The sequence below is a fragment of the Agelaius tricolor genome, unplaced genomic scaffold, assembly GCF_023055355.1.
Source record: "Agelaius tricolor isolate 1412-34295 unplaced genomic scaffold, bAgeTri1.0.p SCAF_22, whole genome shotgun sequence".
Taxonomy (NCBI): domain Eukaryota; kingdom Metazoa; phylum Chordata; class Aves; order Passeriformes; family Icteridae; genus Agelaius; species Agelaius tricolor.
In genome coordinates this window covers 9,874,046-9,889,609 of record NW_027269282.1, presented here as the reverse complement: position 1 = coordinate 9,889,609, position 15,564 = coordinate 9,874,046, and the positions used below count along the sequence as shown (strand labels likewise).

The window sequence follows — 15,564 nt, the reverse complement described above, 5'->3', positions numbered from 1 at the left end:
TAAGTGGTGGTAGGATTCAAACTTGAGCATCTCACTAGGTATTTGTGGAGGTGTGAAGGGAGGCTGTTATTTGGATACACCATCTAAAGAGACTACAAAGCCAAATGATTCAGCAACCACCTTGCACTCCTTGCTGCAGACCAGGCTTTGCATCTGCCACCTCTGCACAGCACTGAGGGCCTTTTTTCTTCCAGCAGAGTGGAAGAAGTGGAAGTCCTTAGCAGAGCTCAGGCTCTAAGCTGTGTCCAACTGGTGTGAGCCAAAGTGACGATAGGCAGTGGGATTCAGAGGAGAGGATTTGTCTGGTCTGTGCTTTCCAGTGCTCAGGCTGCAGCTGCACAAAGGACAGATGTTGACATCCAAAAAGCTTTTGAAATTGCCTTGTGTTCACATGCAAGCCTTAGCCATGAGAATAAAACAAAAGTTAAACCCAAGCCAACACTAAGTCCTGGAACACCACACAAGGCTATGGAGAGGTCAGAAAATCCTCACTTCACACTCACAAGAATCACTATAAAAAGCCCATTCCATGTAATTCCTCCTGAGTTCATAGGAGATCATTCATTTCTGAGTTACTGAACTAAAGAGAATTACTTCAGGTTTCCAGTCCTTCTCTGTATTAATCTCGTAACATTTATTATATGTTTTACCAGATTTTTAAAGCTTTTAGCTGAAAAAACTGGTTTTTTTAGAAATACATCTTTATATGTATATTTATCTATCCTGCTCGTAGTAAAATGCAAAATAGTGAAATGCAAAGTAAAATACTAGAGTAGCAAAATGCAAATAAAAATCCCAGTATTTTACAACTTCTGGATCCTCTTAGTAGTGATTGCATTATCTTACTGCTTTTTTCAAGCAACTGAGTGTTATTAGTTCTAGTAAATAAAACTTAAATAAAACCAGAAATCTACAGGCATGTGCAGTTATACAAAACTGTTTATTTTAAATGTATGTTTTTGTGCATAATGCTTCCACTAGGAAAATAGTTTGTCACAACTATTTCAATAGCTATAATTTCTAGTGTTATGTTTTTAAAACATTTAGTGTACAATTTTTTAGTGCACTATGATACCAAAGAGTATTTCAAACTGGTTTTATACTTATTGTGTATTTGACCACAACTATTTTATTGACTTTTTTTTCCCATCCAGTACAGAGACTGTTTAATTTTACAATATATTTTAAAAATCTAGTATGTTAGTGTGATAGTGGTGTTGTTCCCCTCCTCCTTTGAACAGAAGAGCCACGATCACATATTTATGTCCTGTGAGTGAACTGTGGTTGCCATTTGGTCACGTCTCAGAGTTCAGGTCCCTGGCAAAGGGCTCTGTCTCTGTGGGATGGATGCAGGCAGAGGGGTTTGGGTGTAGGCAGAGGGATTAATGCAAAGGCCAGGATGTGTTAATGTTTATAAGGGTGGTGTGATGCAGATTAATGTTTACAAGGATAAATGCACTGAACTTCTCGAGAGGATGAAAATGTGGTCACAAAACTGTCACAGATGGAAAACATTAAAGCAATTGTTCAGAACTCTGCAATCATCTGATTTGGGAGAAATTGCTGCTTTGCTCTGCAACAACTGCTGCTTATAATTTAATTTTTTTTAAAGATAGTTTTGTGTACTTCGGAGAGTTGGGAAACAGTTTAAATAAACTCTGATGGATCACGAACTAAAGTCTTCTAAAGAAGTAACTTTCCACTATTATCACAGCTATAGGTAATAAATTTGAATTCTGTAAGAAAAAGAAATTGAATTCTGCAAGAAAAAAGACAGCCATCCCAGTTCTTTCTAGCAGCTTCTCTAGAACAGACACATCTTACAAGTTTCTCTGTTTCTAATTAAGTTCATGAACACTTTGAGCCATCAGAATGCATCTTTCTAAATCCAGTGTGATCTTTGAGTGTACAAGATGTTTAAACAATGAAGATAATGCCAATAAGGTGTAGCCAGGCACATTTTTCCCTCACTTTTTTACTGTGTTTGGATTAAATTGAAATGACTGGCATGGGGTTTTAGCCTCATATGCAATGCTTCTGTAATACAAAGGAAATGTTATTCTCTTAATTTGTGGGTCCTAAGTAACTGCCACAACGTGAATTGGTATCGGGGTTAGAAAATGCAATTTTTAATAAATATTTGTGATTTAAAAGTTTGGATTGCTTTTAACATATATGTAGCAGACTAAACCAGTGCCCCTTGAGCAGCATAATTGTCTGACTTCTGGTGTGGTTTGTGAAACCTTTGGCTTGGACTGCAAAATTCTCAAAAATGTGTTAATCCACAATGACCATCATAGAGATTGTGAAACAAATGGATGTATTTTGGAATTCCTTTTTTTTTTTTGGTGGACATTCCTTGAAAAATTAAGATATCTTGGCATGCTTCACTTCTCTTTGTGTTGAAGAGATGATTCTTAGATGGGTTTATGCTCAAGATACTCTTGCACCTTTTGAATGTTGTGATATTTGATTTTCCAGCAGAATAATTCTGCTTTAACTTTTTTTTTTTTGGTAAAGTTTCAGAAGAATGTGGGGAAAGGCAAGGCCTGCCAAATCCTGTAGAAACCATTTTCCATATGCAGAAGGTGTTAGAAGCACAAGAGCAGAAATTAAAAGTTCAATAACGTGGGACAAGTAGAGCAATCATGCAGATTTATTTCGTGCTGAGGACAATGAGTGTGTGGGACTGGTTTCCAAATGTGATAAAAGTTAACAGCTGTAATTAGGCCCAGGCACAGAGCAGCCATGGAAGGGACACCACAGGCATGTGCTGAGCCACACTCCAGCATCCACCAGGGAAACCTGTGCCAGGGTCAGACCTTCTGGAATGATCCTCGTGCACTCCCTGCTCTGGTGACATCATCCCAGCTCCTCACATGGAGCCTAATTGATTCCATGTTTTAATTAATTTAGCCAGCAAATTGATTGCTGTAATTTGATTTATTTAGCTGATAAGCTACTGCCAATTGCTTCAATTTTTCCTATTTCATGGTAATGTTTGCATTTGTAATTCTCAGCTTGACTCTTGTCTCTGTTTTTTTTCCTCCTCACATGTCAGTCTTAATGAGGACTTTGCCCTTCTTTTTGAAAAATCCTCTGGCTGCTTTCTGCCATGTTCACTTCTATGCAGTTCAGATATATTAATAAATAGTATATAAGTCTCTCGCTCCTTCAGATTTTTTTCCCTATTTTCTCACCATTGTTTTGGAACTGTAACTCCTTAAAGCATTATCTCTAACTTCTGTCTTTTATACTGGCTTCTGTATGAAGAATGGTGTCATGGAATGGTCTGGGTTAGAAGGGACCTTAAATCCCATCCAATCCCCCAGCCATGGCAGGGACACCTTCCACTGTCCCAGGCTGCTCCAAGCCCCATCCAGCCTGGCCTTGGGCACTGCCAGGGATCCAGGGGCAGCCCCAGCTGCTCTGGGCACCTGTGCCAGGGCCTGCCCACCCTCACAGGGAACAATTCCTTCCCAATATCCCATCTACATCCAACCCTCCTGCAGCTTTAAGCCATTCCCCCTTGTCCTGTCATCTCCACTCTTATCAACATCCCCAATCTTTCCCATTTAAGATGCATTACAATTCTCAACCATTAATTCACAGATTTAATAATGTGTTTGATATGTCTCTCCCACCAGTAACAGAGTCATTTTGATTATGTTCCTGAGATGACAGGTCCCATGCTAAAGCCTCTGCAAAGGTATCTGTGCAGTTTCATTCCCTGCTAGCCAGTGATTTAGAGTTGCTTTCATGTGCTCTTTCCAAGTGCTTGTTGGATTTTAACTGTGATTTTCCCTTCTCTGTGATTTTACTGTGATTTCCCTGTCTCTGAAGAGAAATTAATAACTCAAAATGCAGAACATTTCTGTGTTCTTTTAAATAGCTTGGATGCTTCAAGGAACAGAAAAGCTCAGCTAACAAAGGTTCTGAGAAGTGTGGAGGACACACATCTGATGCAGCAGAACGCTTGGTCAGGTTCCTCAGTGCTGACTCAGAGTAAATAAAACTCCCCAGAATCAGAGTTGCGCATTAGAAATGCCCGTGGGGTCCATCAGAAATGGGTCAGGCCATGAATGAGCCTGTAAAGCTTTGACTTTGCCAGTTCTGATCTGCAAAAATGCCTTGTGCAGGTTGCTGAGGGCCTGGAGCTGCAGTCAGGAAAGCTGGGTTAGGGAGAGCACGCACAGGAAGGTGAGAATCACAGAGATGTGAGAACATCTCACAGTGCCCCTGCCTTCAAAACAGAGTTAAACCTGTGCTGTGGCCCTGCTTTGGGCCCTTGTCAGCACAGTGCACTTAAACTGAAGGCAGTTGATTAGATAACCAAAAAGTGTAGTTAAAATAGAAAAAAAATCCCAACCCCAAAGTGCCCTGGGTGTGCAGTTAATATTCTTCATTAGCAGTTCACATTCTCATTTCTCGTATTTGAAGTCATCAAGAACAATATTAAAGATTCAACTTCTTTTGAAGTGACTACTTCATTTTGTCCTCTGGAAGAACATCTAAAAGTAAAAAAAGTTATCTTTGTCAACTTGCCATTTACTAGATCATATTTTTTGCACTGCTTTTTTTTCCTAAAAAGCAAGTCCTTGGAGGAATATCAGTACCAGTCCTTGGTAGGACAAGAGGAAACAGCACTAAGTTGTACCAGGGGAGATTTTGGTTGGGTATTAGAAGTTTCTTCATGGAAAGGGTTGTCCAGCCCTGGAGCCACAGTCCCTGGAGGGTTTTAAAAGCTTTGTGGATGTGGCACCTGGGGACATGGCTTGGTGGGTTTGACAGTTATGGGTTATTGGATGGACTTGATGGTCTCCGAGGGCTTTTCCAACCAGAATGATTCTGTGCTTCCATGATTTAAATCTTGTCCTTCAGTAGACATTTTCTAGTCACCTTTTTCCAGGACAATATATTGAGGTAGGCTAGAATAAATGTATTATATGAGAGCTTCTCAACTAAACTGGGAATTTCATGCACGTTGTTTTATGTGCACCGCTCTTCGCCGCGGAGCTCCACAGCGTAAACCACTCGTAGGAGTTCAGGCACAAAGCCCAAAAGTTTGGGTTGGAAGATGCTTTTAGGATTTCTCCTCGTTGCAACTTCCTGTCTTTGCCCATTTGAAGGATCCCTATACCTGTAAAACTGTAATTCCCCTGCTTTAAGGATCATCAACAGTGTTTTGATACTTTACAAACGTGTTCTTTTTGATCACTGCTTTCAAAAGTTCCTATTTTTTGTTAGAGTAACTGCAAAGATTTGGCTGGTTGAGAATATCCTGAGCACTTTACTGTACTTCCTTTGTGACTTGTGCTTTCTGGTTTTAATTAAGAATTCTTTTCATTGGATTTTTTTTTTTTTGTGTGTGTTGTTGTTTATGCTTCATTTTAACTGTACTCTTATTTTGGTTTGAGTTAGTATTTTTGTACCCCAAGGCATAGGGGTCTTTAATATTCCTTAATGTATGAGTCTAGTTTGAAAGAAGCAATATGAGAAAAAGCACATTTTAGCTCACTGTTTTATATAAATATGGCTATTAATGGGTATTGCTGATTGGCCCTTTTCTTTTTGAGGATGACATCCTATACTTTGCTGGTGAACAAAAGAAATTATGCTTTAAATTGGGTAAGAAATGAGCTTAAATTCAAAGGTCAGAAAGATTTGGCTTCTGATTGCGGTGAAATAATTTTTGATTTCCAGTAATTAATATCTCCTATGTTTCAGTCATAAAATTTGAAAAGTTAATGTGTTTCTTCCTTTTGCAGTTTCTTTGTTTTAAAATCATTGATCATTAACTGTGACAAGGTCATGTAAACCAGATGTAGCTTTTCTTTAAAAAAATATTCAACAAGGCTGTAGTGTTTCTCATAAAAATTAACATCACCATAGTGTAACCAGCAAGGGATGGTGCTTCTTTTTACCATTTTTACACCTAGTTTGAAAGCTTGAGTATCATGGAACTTTTAATCTCCCTATAAATTGAATTTTAATTTTTTTTTCTTCAGTTGTAAAAACGGGAACATTCTGTTCATCTTTTAAAAACCATGCAAATCCTAAGTGCTTCAAAATTGAAAACTAAAAACTGCAAACAACATGAAACAAAATCTAAACCCCAGCACATCCATGAGCTGGAAATGCAGCAGTTGTCAAGTATTTATCTTCAGACTTTTTGTTCTGTGGATTTAATGCTTAGAGGTAAAATAATTCTTTTGAGATTCCATTTTTAAGCAAAATGGAAATTTAATTTATAGTGTGAGTTTCCTTCATTGTCTACTTTTAAAGTGAATCACAGGTTTCAGCTAATGACACAGATGTAAATATTTTAATTTTTGAATTACTTGGTTCTTTGCCTTTTCCTTTCTTTCTTTCACTGTTTTATCCTGCTGTGATGGGGGAAAAAATCCAGGTTCTCTGTGTAGTATGGATGCAGAATAACAAAGTGATGATGGCCAAATAGTTTAATGATTCCAGGGAGTTGAAGGAATATTTAAAGAAAATTAAACTTATGATCAGAAACAGAATCATTTCAGAGTTTAGCAGGAGTACCACATTTCTTTTTGTGAGTTAGAAATGCCAGTCCTCAGTTAGGTTTCTTGCTAATTCTGAGTCCATTCTGTGCAGAAAATATAGGAAATATTTTCCTGTGACTAATGTGGGTTGTTTTGGAAATTGGCAAAATTTCTCCTATTTAGAAAATGGGAAAGTCAATACATTTGTCACTTTACTTTTAATTATTTTTTCACTTGTTTTCCTATAAGTGGAAAAAAAGCACTTTAAAGGAAAGTTAGATTGCTTCCATCTCTAGATTACACCCCTGAGAAATGAAACAATGTCATTTTTGTGAGGAGTCTGTCCAAGGGGAGGAGGGCTCAAAAGAGGAGCAGCACAGGATGCTGCAGCTCAGGCTGCCCTTCCACATCACTGTTGATCAAAACCCCCTTGGCCCAGCTCAGCCACCACCAAAAAGCTGGTTTAGTAATATTTTCTACAGAAACTTTGAGCCATCACCCTTTTTTCAGCGTGGTGTTGGCTCTCAGGCTCCTGCAGAGCTCACTCTGCACTCCGAGTCTCACTTGTCCAGCTTTGCACGTGCTTACCCAGCTCTCCGAGCAGATGGAGCTGGTTTGCACTCCAGCTTATATTAGGGAGTAATAATAAAGCTTAATGCATGTGAAGAATAAAAATATTTGGATGTGAGCTTCCCCAAATAGCGTTAGGAAAATGCTAATCCACCCCTGAGCTGTAAGGAGAAGACCATGAAATTCTGGATTTCTTTAAAGAGCACATTGCTGTCCAGCTATGAATAAAGCCATTGCTATTGCTGTGAATAAAAAAAGGTGAAATCACTCCTCCTTATTTCATGCTGGTGTTTCAGCAGGAATGCTTATCAGCATTTGAAAATTGTGTTTTGGCTTGGGAGGGAGCTTGTAGTTTTAGGGGGAAGTTGATTTCTGTTGTGCAGAGAAATAAGGACTGGACTGTACAGGAGTTTGTTTGGCTTCCTGCTGCTCATGTTCCTCCTCTTCCCTGGCGTGTGGGAGCTTTTTTGGGGTGAGTGCAGGCTGAGGCTGCCCTTTAGAATAGAAAGCAAATTCCCTTCTTGAATAGAAAGCAAATTTTTACCATTTTACCTTTAGGCGAGGGTGGATGAGTGAGCTGGGTCAGGAACTCAGACCAGACCATTGCATGAGAGGCTCTGGGTCACTCCTGCTCCCTGCCTTGTTTTCTGCTGGCATTTAGAAACGTGCCTGATGCCCTTTGTGTTCTCAGAGAGGAAATCCTCCATGTGTGGATTCCATTTAGCAGGGTTTTGGGGCTGGGAACAGAACATTTTAACACCTCTGTGCAGTCTTTATGTGGGGTCACAGAGGCAAGGTTGAATTAGAAGTGAAATCTCTCCTATATTCAAATTTCAATAGGCAACTACAGCATAAATAATTCGCTGCTTTAGGAGTATAGGGGAGAAGAAAAAGAAGTGACAGGTAATTTATTCAGTAAGAATTCACCTGTATTTTTAGCTCTGAGACTTACAGGATAATATTTCTATTTTCAGTTGGCAGCTGCAGTTGCCCAGTTTTCTAAAATTACAGGAACTTTCAATCTACATAATTGATTGCTCTATATTTTGTGTATCTACCATCCAGACTATACTGATAGATGTAACTGAATTAAGGGATGAAACCTTGTATATTTTTTGTGTCAAATGACAGTATCTCTTCTGTACACTATAATAAATCAACAGCTCAGGAGGTGAAAAATGACAAAGTGTGAGGAGAAAAAATAAGCACTTTTAAAAAACTTTTTAGTGATAACAGTACTGTATTCAGTAATTACAGAAATGACTAAAATTGCTCTAATACGCTGTTCCACTATGTGATCAGTCAGGGTCTTTCCAGAAATGAAAGTCACTAAATAAAATTTCTTCACTAAAGCTTAAAAGGATGGGGTTTTTTTCTTATTTTCAGCAAGGAGCTTTTTTAAATAAAGCATTTGGTCTCATTCTGAATTGTGATTGCTGCTGTATTCCAGCATCAGCCACACAGGGAAGGCCTGCTTGAGTTCAATTGGCATCATCTTGAATAGAGAGCAGATTTTACCATGTGCCACTCAGCAGGAGCAGATATTTAATTTTTCTTATTGGGAGAATAATTTCTTTGTTAAAGTGTGCCAGAGCCCAATCTGCTTTTATTTTCCATTAAATTATTTTAAATTTATTCTGCTTATATTTAAATTGTGTTTAAAGGGAATAGTTTCCTGAATTCCCATGATGTTGCCTCCAGACCAGCAACAACTGAAAGGTGGCTGAGTTCTGACTTTCAGATTTGTTATGATGGTGACACAAGTTCCTATTTGCCATCTCTAAAAGCTTAACTGGTACTTGAGATTATTTTACTTAACATCTCAGTAAAAGGTTTCTTTTACAGATGGAGTTTAAGTTACATACATTTAAGTACTTTTACAGAAGGTTATTTTTGTTATGAAAGCTTTGATTTTGAGGGGAATCAGTGGAAGAACAGGTAATCATTGTAGAAATTTGGGATGTTATTTTTCTTTGCAAGGAGCAAAAGTGGAGGAAGGGCACAAATGCTGAACGAGAACAGAGTTCAGCTGAGCCAGGAGGGCTGCAGTGAAACCAAGGTACAGTAGCTTTAGTCTCTCAAAGAAATCAAACCTGGGGCCAGCAGCACTGCAAGCCAGGACATGAACTCACCCACAGTATCAGGCTTTGGGAGTATTTGAAATCAGTGAGTATCAGTGAGCAGGGACCAACTCTGAAATGCTTTTGGCACAGAGCTGTGAGGGCTCAGCTTGGCCTAAATCCATCCCAGGGCACAGACTGGGAGTCAGTCTAGAGGTTCAGTAAATAGAAACTTTCCAATTTGAGAAGTTAAAATAACTTTACGCTTGTGTCACCTCCAGAAGCTAAACTTGCAGACTTTTTCCTTGGTGAACTCTCAGCAAGGAGGAGGATGTAACAGAAGAGGCAGAAGGGCTGGTGGTAAAACCAACCAACCCATTGGGATATCAGGGAGGTGTTGGCCACACATCAAAAACCTGATGGATTTCACAGAGGGAGAGAAAGCCATAAAGTGTTTTTGACTTGGTGTTTATCTAAAGCAATTGCCAACAATAATTAGTGGGGAGCACAATCTCAGCAAGTACTGCTCAGATTTTCTTCCTTCAAACCATGTTTTCCCAGTTAAGTCTTAAGAAACACATTGTGCTTTCATGTCTGGAATCAAAACACAGATAAAAGTAATGAAGTCATTCCAAACTTGGTAAAGCAGCCTTCATTAAGTTTCACATACTAAATTCAGGCAGTCAGCAGGAAAAAAGTTTCTGGACCATAGAAATTTCTATGGATGAACAGGGGCAGGTTCTTCAGTGTGTCTTGCACAGAAAAGAGTTTCATGGCCTCCTTTAAAACATAAAGAAGCATTAATTAAAAGCAGAAAGAAGATCCAAAATGAAGTCTTTGCATAGTTGATGTCCCAAAATACTGACATTCCAGGAAGCATCTCTGTTATTACTGGAGATGCTTAAACGGATTCTCAAACTGATATTTCAGATTCTAGGTTGACTCTTCTTGGTGACTTTTTGAACCTAAAGTTCAGAAAAGTCCAAGATTTCTTTTCCTATTATTTTGTAATAATTCTACTGATTTATCCTGCAGTGGCCTTCAGATGTGTGGCACATTCTGTGAGTTTCTTTAAAGAGTTTTCTAGCACTGTAGTGCAAATTTTTCTGACACACAGCAGCTATATAGTATTATTGTTCAGCAGTAGGAGCATCAATGGGATTCATAAAAATGAGGAAATTTTAACTTGTTCAGTCACACTCTTATATGTATGATTCTGGATAAATTAAGGCACAAGGGGCCTGGATGTGAAGGAAATAAGTTTTAATTGTGGTGTGTGTATTTTTGAAGAGGAATTGTGTTGTACCCACCCAGGGAGTGCTTGCACTGCTCACCCTGTTGATTTACAGAGCTCAGGGATCAGACTTAGGTAAGGACATGGCTGGAGGGCCAGGGAGTTCCACCTGGGAAGGTGGTTTATTGCCTGATGCTTACCTGAGGAAGCAGCCTGGAGGCTTCCTGCTGGTTTCAGTACCTTTGTCCCAGCTGGTGTGGTGGGTTTTGCAAGGGGTTTTGCAAAGACAAGTCTCTCCTGGTCAGTTCTGTTTGAGTTTTTCCCAGCTAGAGTTTGCCTTCTGGCTCCAGCAGCACTAAATGAACGTGGATTTTTAAATGCAGCAGTAGAGGTGTTTTCAAAAATGCCATCCATCACCATGAGAAACATGTGATGCAGGATTTACCTCTCCACACCCTGCAGCCACAGTTCCTTTGCAGGCTGGGTTTGGTGCCAGCCACAATCCAGGAACGCTCTGCAGCCCAGCTTCCATCTGCAGATGACATTTCTCACTTCATGCAGCTCTCATTATGCATATTGAAGTTAGGGGCATAAATTAAGGTGCTGTGGACGCTGTAAATAACATTTTTTTGTGTTGTGGTTGCCTCTGCAGTTGATGAAGGTCGCCTGAAGGAGCTGGGCAGGGTGAGAGTGCTGCACAAGAGAACCGTGATGCCTTACAGCGTGTACAAGAAGAGGAGGAAGGGGCCCAGTGATGAAGCCAGTGTCCAGCAATACGCAAGCCTGGTGGGACAGACCTGCTCAGAGAGAATGCTGCTGTTCAGGAGCTGAAACCCCCTGAGATGGCATTTCAATGGCTCCACATTTCATTGCACTGCCCCTGGGTGATGTGTACCATAGTCGTGTGCTGGTGTGCCCACTCAGACAGGCTGAAGCACAGGTATATAGCCAGGCTTGTGTCAATACATGGTGCTGTGTGTAAAGGCCAGCTCCAATAAATCTTACAGTACAGCAAGGCTTTAGCAATATAAGTTTAGAAAAACACGCTTGCAGTATATTTTAATTAAGTAGTTCTAGCCTTTCTATGCATTATGAATCATTCTAAGTATCTAAGCAAAATGAAAAACAGGTTTTGGTTTTTTTTTCTTTTGTAGAGATGAAGGTTGACTAAATCTAGATTAAGAATCATTAAGTTACAGATGTTTTCAAATAGCACCTTGGGTATCTGTTGTTAAAAATTGCTGTGAAATTTGTGCTTGCATTTGTATGCTCCTAAAATCCTGCAAGAGGACTGAAACGTGCTATTACTTTCCAGCATGATACCATTTTATTTCAGCAGTATGTTTAAAAAACAGGAAGGAATTATTTTCTCTGCACATTCTTCATTTGTTTAAAGCAGTAAGTCAGTGTCAGAGGTCCCAGTGAGTGTAGGAGTTCGTGGTAGGTTCTCAGTGGCAGGGGATGCAGTGCTTTGGAAAACTTTTCCCTTCAGAGAAGAAGCAGAACAGTTGCACTATAAATATACCAAAGATATGCAGCCAAGTGGCACAGTGGTTTTTGGTATAAGCCTTATCCTTTGTCTAACAAGAGTGGGTATTTCAATGCACATGGCTGATGTGAAATAGAGCTCAGGAGGTTTATCCTGCAGCTCTCAGTGCACATTTCAGAACTATGCTAACAAAAACAAGACAAAAGGTACCACTGCTGGGTTTTGTTGCAGGTGCTTTTTTTCTGTAGAATTGTACAGGAAGACTTAACTACCATATTCCAGCTTTTTTTACTGACTGTTTTGTTTCTGGTGCAGCAGCTCATGGGTTAACACCTTTAATAACATTTTAGTAAATACTTCTGTTGGAAACACAGGAAGTTGTGATCCTTTATGAAAGCACTTTATTATCTCATATATATGAGCGTTGTCTGTGTCCCCATTAAGCCACATAAGTTGGAGGAATTTGGGGAAATAACACTGTTGTATAATTCAGTAATGTATTACAGCATTGTAACATTACCAATGCATTTGTGCTTCTTATCTTCTTGGATAACAGGGGCTGGTATTTACCTTGAATCCACTTGGAGTTTCCTGTTAGCCTTTGAACAAAGATTCTTATTCAAGGATATGTGGGTGGTTTTCCCCCAGAAAGGAAACAAATTCAGTTCTACCCTCTGAGGGTTACATCTCCTGTCATTCATACATTCATTGATTTAATTTTAAACACTTGGCCACTGTTATTAATCATTAATTTTTATGTGGAGCAGACGTAAGAACTGGGGGAATCAAGTGCAATGCAGGTTTAACTTTGTTTTTCATATCTGTTTGATATGAAATTAGTGTATATTGCAATATTATTGATAGTACAGCTTCAATAGCAACTTTAAAAAGTCATTTTATGTTTTATTAATTGGGCTGTACAGAACTGATCTGCTCCCAGAATGGTCATTCACGTCAGCATCATATCTGGTGTATGTTTATCTGTGGCCTGGTACTGAGAGGTTTCTTTGCACTGTACCTTCTGCTTTGTCCATGCCTTACCTCAGCCTCCTGCCATGTGGAGAAGCACTGAATAATCCTCATGAAGATTGTTATGAAGAATTCCTTTCTGTGGAGAAAATACTTTTACCACTCTGTTAACCAGTGTAACATTTCCTGCCTACACAGTGTGCTGAAAAGTGGTGATGCCCATATGGCTTGCAACCAAAATAAATGAGAAAACCTTTTTATGTGATACAAAATCAGTTAACAAGCACTGAGGAATTTCACTATGAATTGCAAAATCTTAAAGGTTATTGAAGCCATTTAATGATGAGCTCCTGGAGAAGTTACAATTTCTGTTCAGTTTCAAGGGAGCAGACTTAGTGTCCCCACTGAGAGTTCCATCTCTTTGTGCCCCTATTTGTCACTGATATGCCTTGGATTCGACTTTTATCTGATGCTGTTTCTCCCGGGGAGCTTTTAAGGACTGCAGTTAAAGGAAAGGGAGAGAAGTATCTACCTAAGAACTGAGCACAGCTTGAGGTTGTCCTTGGTGTGGGCACTCACTGGAGGCAAATGAGCATTTCCTGTGAGTCTGAAATGGTGCTTTCACCTTCTGACCACCCCTGGGACTGCAGCACCACAGCACGCTGGGCTCCTGGCCCCTGCTCAACTCAAATATGGATTTATATCAAAAAGCAAAACCAGGCAACACCGAGATTGACTCCAAACTGAGTTCATCTCCTGTGGTTTGCTGAGATCTGACTCACTTTAGTGTTATTTTAGAAGGAAACTGGGGCAGTATTTTTGAGGACTGATGCCTCTATCCCTGTTTTTGGAAGGGAGACAGAGGCTGAGGATGAAGTTCTGTAAATTTCGCCTGTGACTTCAGTGGAGCTGAAAATTCACTACTATTACAATATTATTTAATATATTGTAATTGACGATTACTGAATTTAGAGATATTTAACTTAGCACAAACTATTTTATAAAAGTTTTTTTGTGTGTGTAGCTGGTTTGGGAGAGTCCATCTCCAATGTAAGGTTGCCTTGTCCTGTCATCTGTTGATAAATGAGCATAAAATGGTGGTAAGAAAATGCAGAGTTGTGACCATTGCTGAAAAATGCCATTTTTTGTTTTAGTTGGAAAGAAGTGGGAAGCTTACACATGTCCAGCATCAACACGTGTCAGTAAATTCAAGAACCTGCATGTAGAGTTTGTAAGTGCTTTTTAGCAGGCCTGTTTGACTTACAAGTGTAGAAAATAAAGTTATTTCCAGTCTCTGTGAATTATTATAAGAAATAATAGCTCTGAATGTGATTTCTGCATTAGTTTGTAGGAATTTCATAATCCTGGAGATTGACCAAGTGTCCAGTGAACAGCAAAATCAAAGAATCCATCAAAGGGTAGCAGCCTTTAGGAGAGAGAACTTGCAAGTTTAAAATCATGTCCAAAACTCATGACCTGTTTTGGAATGAAGTTTTAGTTCCAGCCAGGCAGATTAATGAAGAGATTGCATGAAATATAATTGATGCTTCTTTTCTGAGTAGGATAAAATAAAATAAAGAGACTTTTCACAAATGGAGACTAGACAGGACCAGCTATTTATTTGAGTTCAGCTTGGTTGAACAAAAACCTGTCTCTGAATTAAGGAGCCAAACCAGCCAAACACAGAAATGTGGGTTGTGTGCATAAAGATAACCCAACATTGCATCATTTTCTGACTGAATAAGGCAGAATTCCAGCTAATTCTGCATTCCTGAAGGAGACTTTTCTCACAGCCCCAGCACCAGCATGGCTTGAAATGTTGGTGGGACTTTTTCTGTTCCATTGCTCCTGTGGAGTCCACATCCATCAATCTTTTTTGAGATTCTGTGAATTTCCTTGCCAGGTGATCACTCTGAGGCTCCAGCCTGATCAGCCAATGTTTCTGAGTTCCCTCTCATCATGGTTGTCCCAGATAATCACCCAGAAATGATTTTGGGCTGTCCTGATCAGACTCTCTACCCAAGCCTTAAGGTCTCTCTGCATTTGGAAGGGTGGAGGCAATTTTCAGGGCAGAAATCATCACTTTTCTGGGAATCACCAACATTTCCCAAAACATTGTAGCCACATCTTATACCAATATATTTATAGAGCTGCACCTTCAGTCACACTGAGTGTAAAATGCTGAATTACTTTTGCATTTTCCAAATTATTTGGGGTTTTTTAAGTTAGTCAAAGTGAAGGATGGTAGGAGCAGATGTACAATAGTAACTCATCCTAAATGTAGCTAATTGTGGTGAGTGGGTTTCTAAAAGTGTTTTAGAAATTAATCTACTCTATGCATTTTGTAGTACATTTAAAGCTCATCTCATGAGAGCTTTGTTTCCTAACAGCATTAAAATAAGAATGGGAATTAATTAAATTAACATGTAAGCCTGAGTTCAGCATATATTAATGCTCTCTGCATTAATACAGAACAATCTTAACTCTGAAAATGCCCTTACTGCTGATCTCTGGCAAGTAGCAGCTCAGAAGCTTTCTGGCTGGATTCTTTCTGGTTATGTTTTACTGTTTTGATGTTTATTCATTTCCTTATTAGAACTATTCCCATCAGATTTTTGTACTTCCCATCAGTTATTTCCACTTCAGTTTTGACACATAATACATGTGTCTGCCAAAAGTCCTGCTGAGAGATTGCTATCAGGACAAAAGAAAGTGTTGGAAAGTCTGTTA

The 15,564-nt window shown here is 39.3% G+C and overlaps 1 protein-coding gene across 6 annotated transcripts in view; it reads left to right on the top strand.

The window, feature by feature from the left end:
* ATE1 (arginyltransferase 1) overlaps positions 1–14,427 on the top strand; it is a 70,277-nt gene extending 55,850 nt beyond the window's left edge. For 5 of the 6 annotated variants that reach the window (XM_071446423.1, XM_071446420.1, XM_071446421.1 and 2 more), the window contains one exon: positions 11,029–14,427. In XM_071446423.1, coding sequence (XP_071302524.1) covers positions 11,029–11,207 — 179 coding nt within the window. In that variant the 3' untranslated portion in view covers positions 11,208–14,427. The remainder of the gene's footprint in view (positions 1–11,028) is intronic. The other variant, XM_071446422.1, reaches the window with a different exon arrangement.
* Positions 14,428–15,564: the final 1,137 nt, after the last annotated feature.